Source organism: Callorhinchus milii, unplaced genomic scaffold, assembly GCF_018977255.1.
Source record: "Callorhinchus milii isolate IMCB2004 unplaced genomic scaffold, IMCB_Cmil_1.0 Scaffold3, whole genome shotgun sequence".
Classification (NCBI taxonomy): Eukaryota; Metazoa; Chordata; class Chondrichthyes; order Chimaeriformes; family Callorhinchidae; genus Callorhinchus; species Callorhinchus milii.
This window is the reverse complement of record NW_024704744.1, coordinates 94,437,307-94,451,473: the sequence shown is the minus strand read 5'-3', so window position 1 is coordinate 94,451,473 and position 14,167 is coordinate 94,437,307. Positions and strand designations below refer to the sequence as shown.

Genomic DNA, 14,167 nt, shown 5'->3' with positions numbered 1-14,167 from the left:
CATTGCTTGAAATTAAGGTTCCTAAAGACACGTTTCATCTTGTGCAGTGTTGACATTCTTGCTGCCAATGTTAATTCAGGACAAAACTGTTTTTCATACCTTTCTCTCGTATCCCATGCACAATGCTACACCTGAAATCTGACTAAAAGGACCAGCAAGAAATAACATCTAGCCAATTTGTTCCTTTTCCCAGAAGTACAGTGTGTGATTGCTAGCACTAGCCAAAGACTGATGGGTTAAATAGCTCTGTAATAATTATGATTCTGCAATCTTTTACAGACAATACAGAAAGTAGAGCATCGTGTTTCCAAGTCTGTGTTGGATTGAAACCCTCCTTCTAGTAGTGAAAATGCAATGTAAAAAATTACTTTTATGTACTCCCATTTATTCCCTTTGGCTAATTTTTGAAAACCATTTATGGGAAATAGAAACTGAATTTGAACCTGTTTTATAGATGCCGTGCTTATCCACCTGAGTTGCTTATATCATTTTGTCCAATACATCTGAAGGAATTGTAACTGACGTATGGAATTAAGAGAAACAAATACTATTCAAATGCATGGTTTACAACATTATTGCTGGTTATATCAGCACTGCCTGATTTGAGGAATATAGTTTAGAGAAGAATTAAAAAATGTATTGCTCTTCTAGCTCTTAATAATAATAATAATAATCCTTGCATTTGATATAGCGCTTTTCACGTCTTCTAGACGTCCCAAAGCGTTTCACAGAATATACTGTGAAGTGAATTGACTGTATATTTGTGGGTGAACGCGGCAGCCAATTGCGCACAGCAATGTCCCACAAACAGTCATGGATTGAAAATGATCGAGTTATTATTGTTTGAAGAAACATCTTCACTAAATTCTCTGGACGTTTGCATGCAGGGCTTGAAGCAGGCAAGACTATGAAACTGGAATCAAGTATTCAGTTAGGTTACTATTTCCGAGTTACCTGCAAGGAGGAAAAGGCTCTTCGCAACAACAAGAAATTTAATACCATAGACATACAGAAGAATGGAGTTCGGTTTACAAACAGGTGAGGTTTTTCTTTTCTTGTTCAGGTAGCTGCAGCTTCATATTGGGTGTCCTGACCTCTAGTAGTTGCAGTTTACAGTGGAAATTATACTTGTGTTTTAGCATTCCCAACATTTTTTGAATTTTATTCCAATTTTCTGAATATGGTGGCTCACACCATAGGCATCGGACTGACATCTTGTTAACTCACCCAAATGGCTATGGACAGCATCAACGTCACCATCTTGTGGGGTGGGGGATGTTGGGGGGAGATTGGAACTATCATTGAATCCTAATCTTGTCCAAATTGCATGGCCTCACATGCCCATTTTCCATTATGGTGGCAATGCAGATATCCTGGGGAAACAGTCAACTGTTGCACCTTGGTGTTGCTTTTGGCTGAGGTCAGGATTGTGCTCAAATGCTTCTGCATTAGGTATCCTGAGCACAAATATGCTATTATTATTATTAAATGTAGGTGAGAGATTAGTGAAGGTATAAGTGTGACCTGGAGCTAGATCGCAGATTAAGTAAGATTGTTTGTAGGATTTCAGGAAAGTGTTATTTTTTTGTGACATAATTGTACTGCAAACTAGAAAAAAAACTACCAGAAGAACAATTGTGTTTTTTGTCACATTGCATTTCTCTGGGAGAGAGCTGTTTGAGTTGTCTTTGTGTGGCAAAACCACTGGCAGTGATAATGGAGGCAATTTGAGATGATGAATTGCGTATCATGTTTAATAGCATGATATCTGAAACACATTGACGTAATTGTGATGGATTTCTTTATCTAGAACATTGCTAGCGATACACAAACTGATCTGAGTGATGATTTAGTTTATTTTATACAGGAAACGAGTCGTCAGAAACTTACTGTATACTGTATTATATAAAGACCTTCATTCTAGGAGCGAATCTGACTGGATCAAGATTGTTTTGGTCTTATCCCAAAGCCATGATGCTAAGTGGGTCTAAGGAACAGACACGTCTGATGATGGGAATAATGGACCTCGTCCTTCTCAGCCTATAACATAATAAATAGAATAAAATAATGTGCTTTGTACTTGTATTAAAAAAAAATTAAAAGTGATACTCACCCCACCCCCCCCACCCAAGGCAGCAGTAAAGTCCCGCTGGGTCTAGAAGAAGGAAAATTGAAGGAAGATTACTTGTGTAAACTGAATGCTGCAGCAGCAACCAAACTGACCGTTATGTTTGCCCTTCCATGTTGGAGCAACTGAGAGCCTGACTTAATAGGCTTTTCATTTCATTCACTTAATATCAAGCATGTAATTCTCTGATAATAGCTGCCTCTAAGATTATTGTATGTTGTATGTTATTCTTGCACATGCCTAAAAATGTAATTAGGTATTTATCACCAAGAAGTGCACTGGATCCTGGGATAAATCACTTAACGCGGCCCTTTCGATAACCATGGGAGTAGTTCTTTTTGAACTGATTACTCTCTTCTAACGCATTCCTCCACCCCTGTTCAAACGATGATGTTCAAGCCATCAGCCCCAGCTGTCTGGAACTTGCCTAAAATCTCATCACCGTGTATGAGAGTGGATCAGGGTTCCCAGGGATACATGGTGATGAGATTTTACGTAAGCATAATGAGGGATTCTCTCCCCGACTTACACCCTACTGAAATTATTTTTTTGGCTATGCGTTTTGTCAACTTCCAGCTCTTCAACCTCTCTTTTCCCACCCACCCACCCCCACCCAGCTGCTCATTAATTGAGGATGGGCTGGCAGAGAAAAATCCTGATTTGATCTTTTGTGCTTCCTAGCAACTGGCTCCCAAGACAGGAGAGGAAAGTTACAAGGCCATTTGGCCCATCATGTCTGTGTTGGCTGTTTGAAACGGCAATATATTCAGTCTCATTTACCTGCCTATTCCTCCTACCACTGCAAAATATTCCTTTTATATATATTTAGTTCCCTCTTGAAAGTTTATATCGATGCCGTCTCAACCACCGCAACTGGCAGGGCATTCCATATCCTAACAACTCTTTGTAAACAGATATCTCTTAATCCTACCCTTTTGCTGCCTTGCTAACTAGATAAAATTGGTGCCCTCTAGTCACTGACTCACCAACCAGTGGGAATAACTTCTCTCCATCTACTATATCAAAACCCCTCATAATTTTAAAAACCTCCGTTAGATCTTCCCTCCCATCAAATTTGGAGCCCCATTGGCAATGGTCATGTTTTTTAAATCTGAATTTAATTGATGATAATACAGTATGTGTATGTGTGTGTATATGTGACACACAGTCCTGTAGCGTATTGGTTAGAGCACTCGCCTCGCAAGCGAAAAGACCTGTGTTTGATTCCCAGGCTGCATGAAACATTAGGCAAATTTCCTTACTCCGCATGCCTCTGTTTTCCTATCAATAAGTAGGAACCCGGTTGTTGGTTGATTGGTGGATCACTTTTCCGGGGGTAATAATCATTCATAAATAAATAATAATTTGGTCACTCAAGCCATGACTGTTAGTGGGACACTGCTGTGCGCAATTGGCTGCCGCGTTTCCTCCACAAAATATGCAGTCAATTCACTTTACAGTGTATTCTGTGAAGCGCTTTGAGACGTCTCGAAGACGTGATAAAGCACTATATCAAATGAAAGGATTATTATATATATGTATTTCAGTGGACCAAAGCTGGCCATTGATGTTCCGATGATGAAAAGAACATCATTTTTATAGCACCTTATATCAAAAAGATCTGTGTGCCACGAATATTTCTGGTCAAATTGCAGTGAACATTTTTGTGGGAAGGCAAAACATTGATTTAATGTGTGATCCAAAACAGAACCACCGAGTTTGCTCTCCCTGTCGCAGCAGAACCTCTAACCTTTTACCCAGAAGTGACCTTGCTACCAATTAAGCCAAGCCTCTGCAAAACCCAGAGAGATGTGCTCATGCGAAACAAAGGTATGAGGTTATTTTACAGCGGAATACTCTCAATTCTCTTGCATTTCCACTTCAGTGTACAGCTGCATTAATTGTTACAACATAATGCCTACTGTTTCCAGATTGGGCGGTGAATCCTGGCTTTGTCTCTGATTATAGCAGTGACCTGAACTGTGCAGCTACAACACACTCATCAGGCTGAAACTTATATTGGTAGTTTTCTGCCGTAGCCCTTACATGAGATTAATATATTGCATAAAAACAGTGGTTAAAATGTAGATATGATTGCAAGGTGACCTGCTGTGATGAGCTGTCAATGCTACAAAACCTCTGATTCCTTACTGAATCTGTTTTATTTGCAGTTCTGCTGTGCCGTTGCACATGCATGGATATTTCACACCATGTGTCTTCTGTTTAACTCAAATGCCTTCCTTTCCCCCGTTGAAAGTGCGCTTGTGCACAGCTGGATTTCGAGGTGGTGGTCAGTGCATGTGATAGGAAGGCAAGCTGAGGGAAAAGAATAATAAGCCTTGCATTTGATTTAGCTAAACAGGTGGACGAGGCTTTGGTTTGTCTCATCCGAAGCACCAAATGCTACTGTTGTAAATGTCCACAAGTGCGGCCATGGGGCCTATGAGGGTTCAGTGAATGTTTGATTATTGGTTGCTCATACATCTCTCCTCCTTCCAGCAAGCTGAGTTCCTACAACGAAGACTATATGAAGAGCAGGGAGGAGTATGAAGAGGCCCAGGATGTAATTGTGAAAGAAATCATTAATATCTCTGCAGGTGAGATGTTCTGCGACCTCTCGTTTTCAACTAATTGTAAAAAGGTAGCTGGAGGAGGAGAGAGCAGGGCTGGAATATTGAGGTGTTAACATTCAGTCTAAATCTGGAAATCTGTTGTTCCAGTCACTTTGGATATCTTTTGTCAATAGGAGAGTTACTTTTATGCAGACTACGTAAAGTAATGAATGCCCTCATATGGATATAATTACTCTTTTAAAAAATTCTCAATAAAAAGCTCAGATTTGTATATTAATATATGTTGTGCTGACTTAGATAATAGATTCTGAGACTCCAGCTAAATAATTGGCCCCTTGGATTTTTTTTGTGTGTGATTTGTGACTCGTTGACTGAAACCTTACTAATGAAGATAGGAATCAGAAGATTGAAAAGACTCATAACGTCGAGGGGAATTATTCAATCTGAATTGAGGATGTATTGATCGGCCGCTTGTCTATAATGGAGGAATGTGGGTGGATGGCAGTAGCAATTTCTCAATATTTAAGATGTTTGTTTAGCTTCGAGAGGCTAGAAGTCAATTTTTTTTAATTTCAACTATAATATTGAAAAACAAAAAAAATGAATCTTTAATTTTTGTGGTATCTCCTACTGTTTGAATCAAACGAGTCTCCAAAAACCCATGGATTGCCTGCTAATTGTGGATTTGAAGTGGCACTGGAGTCTGAGAGAGGCTGTGATGATCTAATTGCTGAACACTCATGTCAGCTTATTTCCAAGAAGCTACAGTGGGAATTAATTTTTATTTCCAAACAAAATTGTGAAAGATTTAAGAGGCCAGTTTAATTTGATATCTGAAGTTGCTAACATTATGTGCTAACACTGGAGTGTCATGTCACTATAAAGTGGGGACAGTGTAATTGTCAGGTTATAATTGGCTAAGTTGATGGTTGTACCCATGCGAGCAAGAATAACATAATAATCATTTCACTTGAAACGGCACCTTATCAGCTTAATCGTCTCAAACACTTCAACATTTTCTGTGAATCTTAGTAACTGTGTATTTGTATTCCAATGCAGTACCTAATTTACACGTAACCATTCCCTTAAGTAGCCATGAAATGAATAACCAACTTTTCTTTATTGGGGGATTGTTAGTCAGAACATCTTACGTTCGCCACATTTTGCTGAAGTGTAGTTAAAATATTCACTTTTCATATTTTATAAATGTCTCTGCCAGATAAAACATCTTGAATAAAACATTACATTCAAGAAGAAATTATCTGAGGTTTTCAGATCTCGAACTTTATCTTGTTACAGTGTTATTACACTGTGGCTATTACCCATTTAATTACGATTGCTTGTTTAAGTGAAAATTCCGCAATAGCATGCAATACTTTACAGAAAACCCTAACATACTCTCTTTGCTTTGGTAGGATATGTGGACCCTCAACAGACACTAAATGATGTGATTGCTCAACTGGATGCAGTGGTGAGCTTTGCCCACGTAGCTAATGGAGCACCAGTGCCGTATGTGCGGCCTGTGATTCTTGAAAGAGGCCAAGGACAGCTTATCCTGAAGGGCTCCAGGCATCCCTGCATTGAGGTTCAGGATGAGGTAGCCTTCATTCCCAACGACGTCACCTTCGAGAAGGATAAACAGATGTTTCATATAATAACCGGTAAGGATTGGGCCAATGTTAGCAAAACATTCTGAAGAGAAGGGATATTATGTGCTCCGAGACGCTAACCTATGTGAAGGATGCTATATAAATGCAAGTTGTTGATGTTACGCTTAATCCAAAATCAACTGAGTGATTTTGATTCGGAGCCTGTTGATGTACGAGCACGTACTGCAGTTCACTTTGTTACTTCCGTTCACTTGATGTTGAGAACCATTATTGGTTAAACCAGAATAGGTTGCTGATTTTAAAAAAAAGTTGCTGGGTCTTTAAGCAGTGTTGCTCATAGTATAACCTCAGCATAACATCAGCATGATTCTTTTCAAAATCCTGGCAAGTTCCATGTTTCTATTCCATAAGAGTGTGTAGCCAACATTGTGTCTAAAATTTGATGGTTTTGTGCATATGTGGAACCGTTTTGCCTTGTTTATCAACAAAGTGGCTGCTATCTAACTTATGGTAGTCGAGACGAGGAGCTGTGATAGCCTCCCACAAAAGTGAAGCCGAGATATAGCAAAGTCTCTGTCTGAGAAATTCCAGGTGTGTTTCTCCTTATGAACACTTCAAACCAATACTGGATTGGAATTCCAAGCTCGCTGTGTGACCCAAGGCATTTATCGTTCCTGACTCGTTTTGATTTTCATCCACCTGACTTCTCTTTGTAAATGTTTGAATAGGTCCAAACATGGGTGGAAAATCCACATATATCCGCCAGACGGGTGTGGTTGTGCTGATGGCCCAAATCGGTTGCTTTGTGCCCTGTGACTCCGCAGAGGTCACCATTGTGGACTGCATCATGGCTCGAGTCGGTGCTGCAGACAGTCAGCTCAAAGGAGTATCAACCTTCATGGCCGAAATGCTGGAGACTGCAGCTATCTTGAGGTAAAGCGCTCCCAGTACAGTTCTTTAGTGGTGTTTCTTTTCCAAAAGGATAATATTCCACAGTAAATATGCCTTAATAAATAAGTATGAATTCCGGGATTACTGCACATCTCTAATCTTTGTCCAGGATTACAGTTCCAATTTCAAAGGATGTTTTAATGGCTTTACTAATAGGGTGGGGGGAACCTGAGAACTGATAGTCCATCAGACAACGTACATAATTACTCTACTTTACAATATATCCTGTGAAGTGCTTTGAGATGTCATCCTGATGTGATATAAGGATACTATTATTTCTGTATTACTTATATTTTTAATATGCCATTTTATTATTATCTGCAAAACAAAATAGCCCGGTACTTTTCCAACTTGACTGGCTCAGTCCCAACTATTGGGGCTTTTTGGCTCTCAGTGTCCATATGTCAACACCACATTGATCAGGCAATCTTACTTATGAGCCAGGCAGAATTTGCAACCATCAATACTCACTGCAGACCTGACTGGTTTTATTAGTGATGTCTCTTAAGAGCCAGTTAAGCACTACACAGATCTGCTTAGCTTTTAATTTGGTCTTCCTGCACTTTGTAGGCTTGGAAATTGAGATGAGAGTCACCACAATGGTTGCAATCCAGATCTTTCTGGTCTCTAATTCGATGCCCAAACGGCTAAGCTGCTATTTTCTAGCAAAATAATGTTTATCTGTCCCCATTGTTTTTTGAAGCAGTAAGATCAGAGAGTAGAAATGTACATTCAGAAAAGTTGCAGAAATCAAAATTGAAAATGTGTATCTTGAAAGAAAACCATCAGTGCAATCCTGCTTTCAGCTAAAACCACTTTCAGACAGGTTGAAGGAGTGGACGATAATAATTCTTGTATTCAATACAGCACCTTATCACATCTTTGAGACATCTCCAAGCACTTCACAGAATGTACTATAAAGTGAATTGACCTATATTTTGTGGGACCATGTAATAAGCTTTCACTTTCTATGTGTTCTCAGACCCATTTGTCCTTCACACCGTGTGAAGCCACTCAACAAACTGGGGTCTCCAGCCTTGACTTTCCATTCATTCAATTAACAAATTGCTTGGAGTAGCTGTTGATAAGTGATGAGCCATCATGAATAGGAATGAAAACTGCAAGTGGTGATTGCGTATATTAAAACTGGACAGATATTTCACCACTAGCATCCTACAGTGCACAATTTCATTTTGAGTTTTTTTTTGAGGAAAGAGTGCTTTGGACCAGCTTTTATGGTGATTATCTAATGTAGACTGATCACATTAGAAAACGTGCAGAATTGTAAGATTGTACCTTTAGCATAAAACGAATAGAAAACGTTTGAATGAAATGCAATGCCTCTTAGCATCCTACTGAGTTTGTTCAATCTTTTAAGAAGGAATTTAGATACTTGAAGAATGAAAGTGTAAAGAAGTACGGAGAATGATCAGAGAAATAGGATTGGAGTGGTTAGCTCAAATGAGAATCACTAGCACGACACACGAACATTTATTCTGTTCTAGTAAAACTGTTCACTCCAGAATTTACCCTCTTTGGATTAATGGAATTCAAGTCTGGAACTCCACCTTCTGGAACTCCATCCTACAATCCCTTTGCCTTGCTCCCTCCCTCGCCTCCTTCAAGGCACGACTCAACACCCTCCTTTTCGACCGTGCCTTCAGCCGCCCTCCCACCTCTCTGCCCTCCCTCACCCCAAACCTGCCCCCAACGCTCAGGTCCTGATCCCCGAATGGGACGTCCTCCCGTCGTGATATGCGCTTTACAAATGTAATTCTGTTGTTGATGACTGACCCTGTGAGTTTAATATTTTATCGTTGCTTGAAGGATTTGTTTTTAGATGTTGGCAGACCATCTATGGTGAAAGAAGAGTTTGGGCGGTGGGGGGAGATGAAGGAAGAAAAGAGCATCCACAATGGTTGTAACAGAACTGGCCTTTATCCTAAATATATTTTTTAGTGTCCAAAAATGTATTCTAAATGAAATTATGAAAGCGATTGATATTCTTTCCCGCTTCTAGGTAGTAATGTCCCCCCTCTCAATCCATTCACTTCTGTGAGTGTCAGTTTGAGAAATATCACTGCAGTGATGTCTGGAGCACAAATTGAAGCTTATGTGGAAGAATACTATGGAGTCAATTTGATTAATTTTGTGACTGCCGCTCTTATTTTGACAAGTAATTGGAGCTGTAAACATACCATTTGTTTCCTTGAGATACCTCATCTTCGCAGGCAGAGGGGATGGAAAGGGGATATATTACAGGAATAAAGATCTTCCAGTTGAGGTTTTGTTTAAAAAAAAAAAGCAGAAACAGCACTATTCAATCTTTGTAAACCTCATAAGTCGACACTGGAATATTCTGTTTTCAGATGTTTTCCTCAGCTAATTTTCAAATTAAAGTGAAGCTTTTGGGCTCATTGGAGACTAGTGCTCAGATCCAACTAAATGTTATAATTTTATCTACACAATTAAAGGATATTTAATAGAGTATTTATAACCAAATTAGGTCACACTTGTTTTATTCCTAGAGCTTTTTCATTTGAATACTCCAAAAAAAAGTAATACATCTTTTATCAGCACACACCAAGGTACTGCCCATAATAAGATGTACAGTTCCATTGTAATAATAGTGCAGATATTTCCTTGAGAGACAAATCGTGAACAATTTGCAATGGTGTATGGCGTAATGTTTCAGCTTGAGCTTTTCTGGCCCCAGATTAATGCTGCCAGTGTTTTTTTCAGGTCGGCGACTGAACACTCCCTGATTATTATTGATGAGCTGGGCAGAGGCACTTCTACGTATGATGGCTTTGGCCTGGCGTGGGCTATATCCGAATACATCTCTACAAAGATCTGTGCCTTCTGTATGTTTGCCACTCACTTTCATGAACTGACAGCCCTCGCTGACCAAGTGCCAACGGTGCATAACCTGCACGTCACCGCACTTACAACAGACGAAACATTGACCATGCTGTACCGTGTGAAAAAAGGTAAGTCTCACAATGTGTGCGGACAGCAACTCAAATTCCATCTACTGTTCACCAAAGGATGCATTACGCCAGTTTAGGTATCACCATCGGCTTCGGCCTTCAGCCTCTCGGCTGCCACCCTATGGAACTCTATCCCACCTTCCTTTCACCTCGCCCCCCCATCCCTTATCTCCTTCAAGGCACGACTCAAAATCCTCTTCGACCGAGCCTTCGGCAACCCTCCCTGCCCTCCCCGATCCCGACCCACAGGTCAGGTCCAAATCCCTGACTGTCCAGCATCTTGGGACGTCCTTCCGATGTGAAAGGGGCTATACACATCATTTTATATTGTATGTTTTTTCCAACATTAGGATTTGGGGTTGAATCAGATTTGTTCTTTGCCTATTTTGGGAGTGGGGGAGTCGTTGCTTAGTGCATAGCGAAATGTTTTCTTTCTGAACACTGACCTCTATGTGAGCAGAAAACGTCAGCAACAGAAAAGTGCTTATTGAAAAGTAGATCGATAGCAAAAAGAAGAGCTTTTTCTGCAGGTGTTTTAATTAAGATGGCGACTGAGACAGAGAAGCAGAGAAGCAAGGAAATCTGCAAGAATCCATTTGTGTTTTTCTCACCACTGAAATGGTTCAGGAAAAAAACCCATGTAATGCCTTGGGGGTGGGGGGATGGTCAGTGATTCAGATTTTCTTCTTTGAACCATTAATCTCTCCTTTTGCGAACTGCCAGATTCTGATTCATGATATTTCTCTTCATTGGTCCTAACTTAATTTCAGTGGCTATAAGCTTTCAATGTATGTGTGGTGTGTATCAGCCTGGCTCAGTTCATAGCAGTCTTGCCTGTATAAGTCGAAAAGTTCGAGCTCCGTGTTGAGACCTGGAGTGGTCCAAGCTTTTGGCTGCTGAGGGCTGGATGCCCTATTTGAGAAACCTCTGCAGGCCGCATAAGCAATATTTTCCAGAAACGTAACAACATTTCCAGATTGTGGGGGGAGTGGGTGGACCAGATGAAATGGGGGGTAGGGGGAGCTGGATGAAATTGTCCTGCAGGCCAGCAGTTGGTCCACCCTGGTAAGATGGTACTCCAGTGCAGTACTGAGATGTGCTGCGCTGTCGGAGGTGATGTCCTTCGGATGAAACATTAAACCGAGTTCCCGTCTGCCTGTTCAGGTGACGTTAAAGATCCCAAGACACTATTCTTCCGGTGTCCGGGCCAACAAATCCCCCAAATAAAATTGACCACTCACTCCATGGTTTTGTGGGACATTGCTGCGTGCAAACTGACTGCCGTGCTTCGCCCACAAAGTAAACAGTCAATCCATTTTACAGTAGATCCCGTGAAGCGTTTTGAGATGTCTTCATGATGTGATCAGGTGCTGTGTCATATGCAAGAATTATTATTATTAATGTGTTTAATTTTTGCGTACCCTGAGTGTTGTGTTTATGGCAAAAGGCTGTGCCCTACTCTGTTCATATGCTGAAGCTGATTTTCTCATTTAGTGAAATACCTCCATCGTTTTCCAGAATACGTCCACTTCAAACGGTTCAACATTGCTCTTTCTTAAAAATGGGAATGCTCAGTTCTTAATCAGTAACTTGTAACAAGGAAGAAAAAAGGTGTTTCAAGAGTGACATTGAGATGTTTTCTATTTCTGATGGCGAACAGTGGTTTAAGTACCTTTCAAAGAAAATGGCTAGCTGTCTTGATTCTTTTTTCTCCTAATTTCAGGAATGTTTGAAAGATTCTGTTATATGTGGATGAGCTGGGCAAGCACAAAGTGAATTGTAAACTAGGTTGTCTGTGCTATTTTAGTATCTCATGTCGCAGGAATCCATGCATTAGACACATTATTCAGAAATGGACTTTAGGAAGCTATCCCTAGGTAATCAGGATATAACGCACAAAGGAAATAGGTGCTGTGTGGGTTGAAAGGCCTCACTTTAGTGGTCCTTGTCATTTGAGACCCCCCTCCCGGCTTTGACTGCTGTTTTTTCTCCTAAGAATAGACTGTTATTCATGGCAAACCCAGTAGTAAGCCTACACTGTTCAGTTGTCCTTTACAGAGATTTGTATTCAATACCTGTGGTTTGCTATAATTTCTACAGCCTTTTTTAAAAAAAATGTTAACTTTTGTGAAACAAAATCTTCCAACTGGTCCTGTTTGAAACAGATTTCTTCCCTCCCACACTTGTCTTTAAACCTTTGCCTGAGCTGACAATCTGCTCACGTTGTCTGTAAATATGGTGTCTCTTTTGCAACCTTCATTTGCTATGCCCTTTCGCTAAAACTCTGCCCTCCATTCAGTTATTAGTTTTTTTTAATGGTGGCTGGAATAATATTGATTTTCTTTTATGATGGTATGTGATCTCTTATCCGTGCTCAGTCCAAAACACAGCCCCTCAGGCCCTGCTGTTGCGTAAAACTTCTCACTGAATAATAAAAATATGCAACTTCTTGAAAGCAAAATGTGCCTTCAATTTAAAAACTCGTCCCTCTTCCCCCTCAACACTTAGAAGTGCTTTGAGACATCTAAAAGACGTGAATAAAGAGCTATATCAAATGCCAGTATTATTATTATAATAAATGAATGATAATTTCCCAGTATTGGGCTAGACCTCAGCTGTTACAAAATAGACATCAGCATTTGTTTTCTTTGGAAACTTTAACCAGAAAGATTTCCGAAGGTGCTATTTCTAAAGAGTAAATTGAAACCTTTTGAACGATTCAAAGCTCACAGAGTTGAAAGGAACAGTACAGTCTGACCTTCAACTGTTTGCCAACAGGATTGTGAATGAACTTGGGCAGAGGGGAGGGAAATTGAGGATGCTGCTACAATCGTAAAATGGGAGAGGGTTGGAAGAGAGTAAAAAGGAAATCAAAAGTTGAATCATGAGCCGATTGTACCACATTCTATTACGCAGTAACTGGCTAACAAATTTGGAAAGTACATCAGGAGCATTTCTCACTCTCTCTCTCTCTCTCTCTCTCTGAATTCCTCTTCTTTGATGTTTTACTGGTTGATGCTCTTAATCGCCCAGTCAGTGTGACCACCACACTTATTGATGTTTGCTAGATTTGTTACTGTGTACTCCTCCCTCCTCTGATTTTTAAATCTAGGGTATGTTTGCCTTTGTACAGTAAATGCTGCCTCTGTAGCACAGTCATAAACCAGGAGATTTTATTTAACATCACTTCACACCCTTTGCTTCTACTTTCCTGAAGGCAGTGAATCATGCTGGAAAATAGTTCCGCAGACACCAGCAGTCCTCTGATACATTATAACTGAGGTGTGAGTCTTGATGCCCATTCCTCTCAATTGTGATTTTTCATTTTTAGTTCCCTTTCCCCTCTTTCCCTCCCCCTCCCCAATTATGTTCTCGCCTCTATCCTGGTTGCTTTCAATTCACTCAGCAAAGACCAAGGATCGTAAGATTTTACCTTCATATTTCTCAATCCTTGCAATCTGATAATCCTTTGCGAAAGCTAATCATTCTTGTCAAGTTTTGGGAAGGAGAATTGCATTTATTTGCAGTTAAATCTCATAAACACCAACTTCTTTGTGGTTCTAGTTGCCTCTGAAGTTTTCTACATGTTCCATAGTGTTAATTGCTTGAAATGTTTTGTGCCATTCAAGTGCATGATTGACTGCGTTCCAATGGCTTCATAGCAAAAGTCATGTGGCTCTGATTTCCAGTTAGTGATCTGATTTCAGACATGCTAATAATCGAATGATAATCCCTACAAAACAATAATAAATTGGTCATTTTCAATCCACGACTGTTTGTGGGACGCTGCTGTAACCAATTAGCTGCCGCGTTTCACCCACAAATATACAGTCACTTCACAGTCTATTCTGTGAAGCGCTTTGGGACGTCTAGAAGACGTGAAAAGCGCTATATCAAATGCAAGGATTATTATTA

General features: G+C 40.2%; 1 protein-coding gene across 1 annotated transcript in view; it reads left to right on the top strand.

The window, feature by feature from the left end:
- Positions 1-14,167, top strand: part of msh2 (mutS homolog 2 (E. coli)) — a 40,198-nt gene that overhangs the window by 22,669 nt on the left and 3,362 nt on the right. Inside the window, exons 10-14 of the mRNA XM_042333033.1 lie at positions 888-1,038; positions 4,628-4,725; positions 6,117-6,362; positions 7,040-7,244; positions 10,005-10,252. Coding sequence (XP_042188967.1) covers positions 888-1,038; positions 4,628-4,725; positions 6,117-6,362; positions 7,040-7,244; positions 10,005-10,252 — 948 coding nt within the window. The remainder of the gene's footprint in view (positions 1-887; positions 1,039-4,627; positions 4,726-6,116; positions 6,363-7,039; positions 7,245-10,004; positions 10,253-14,167) is intronic.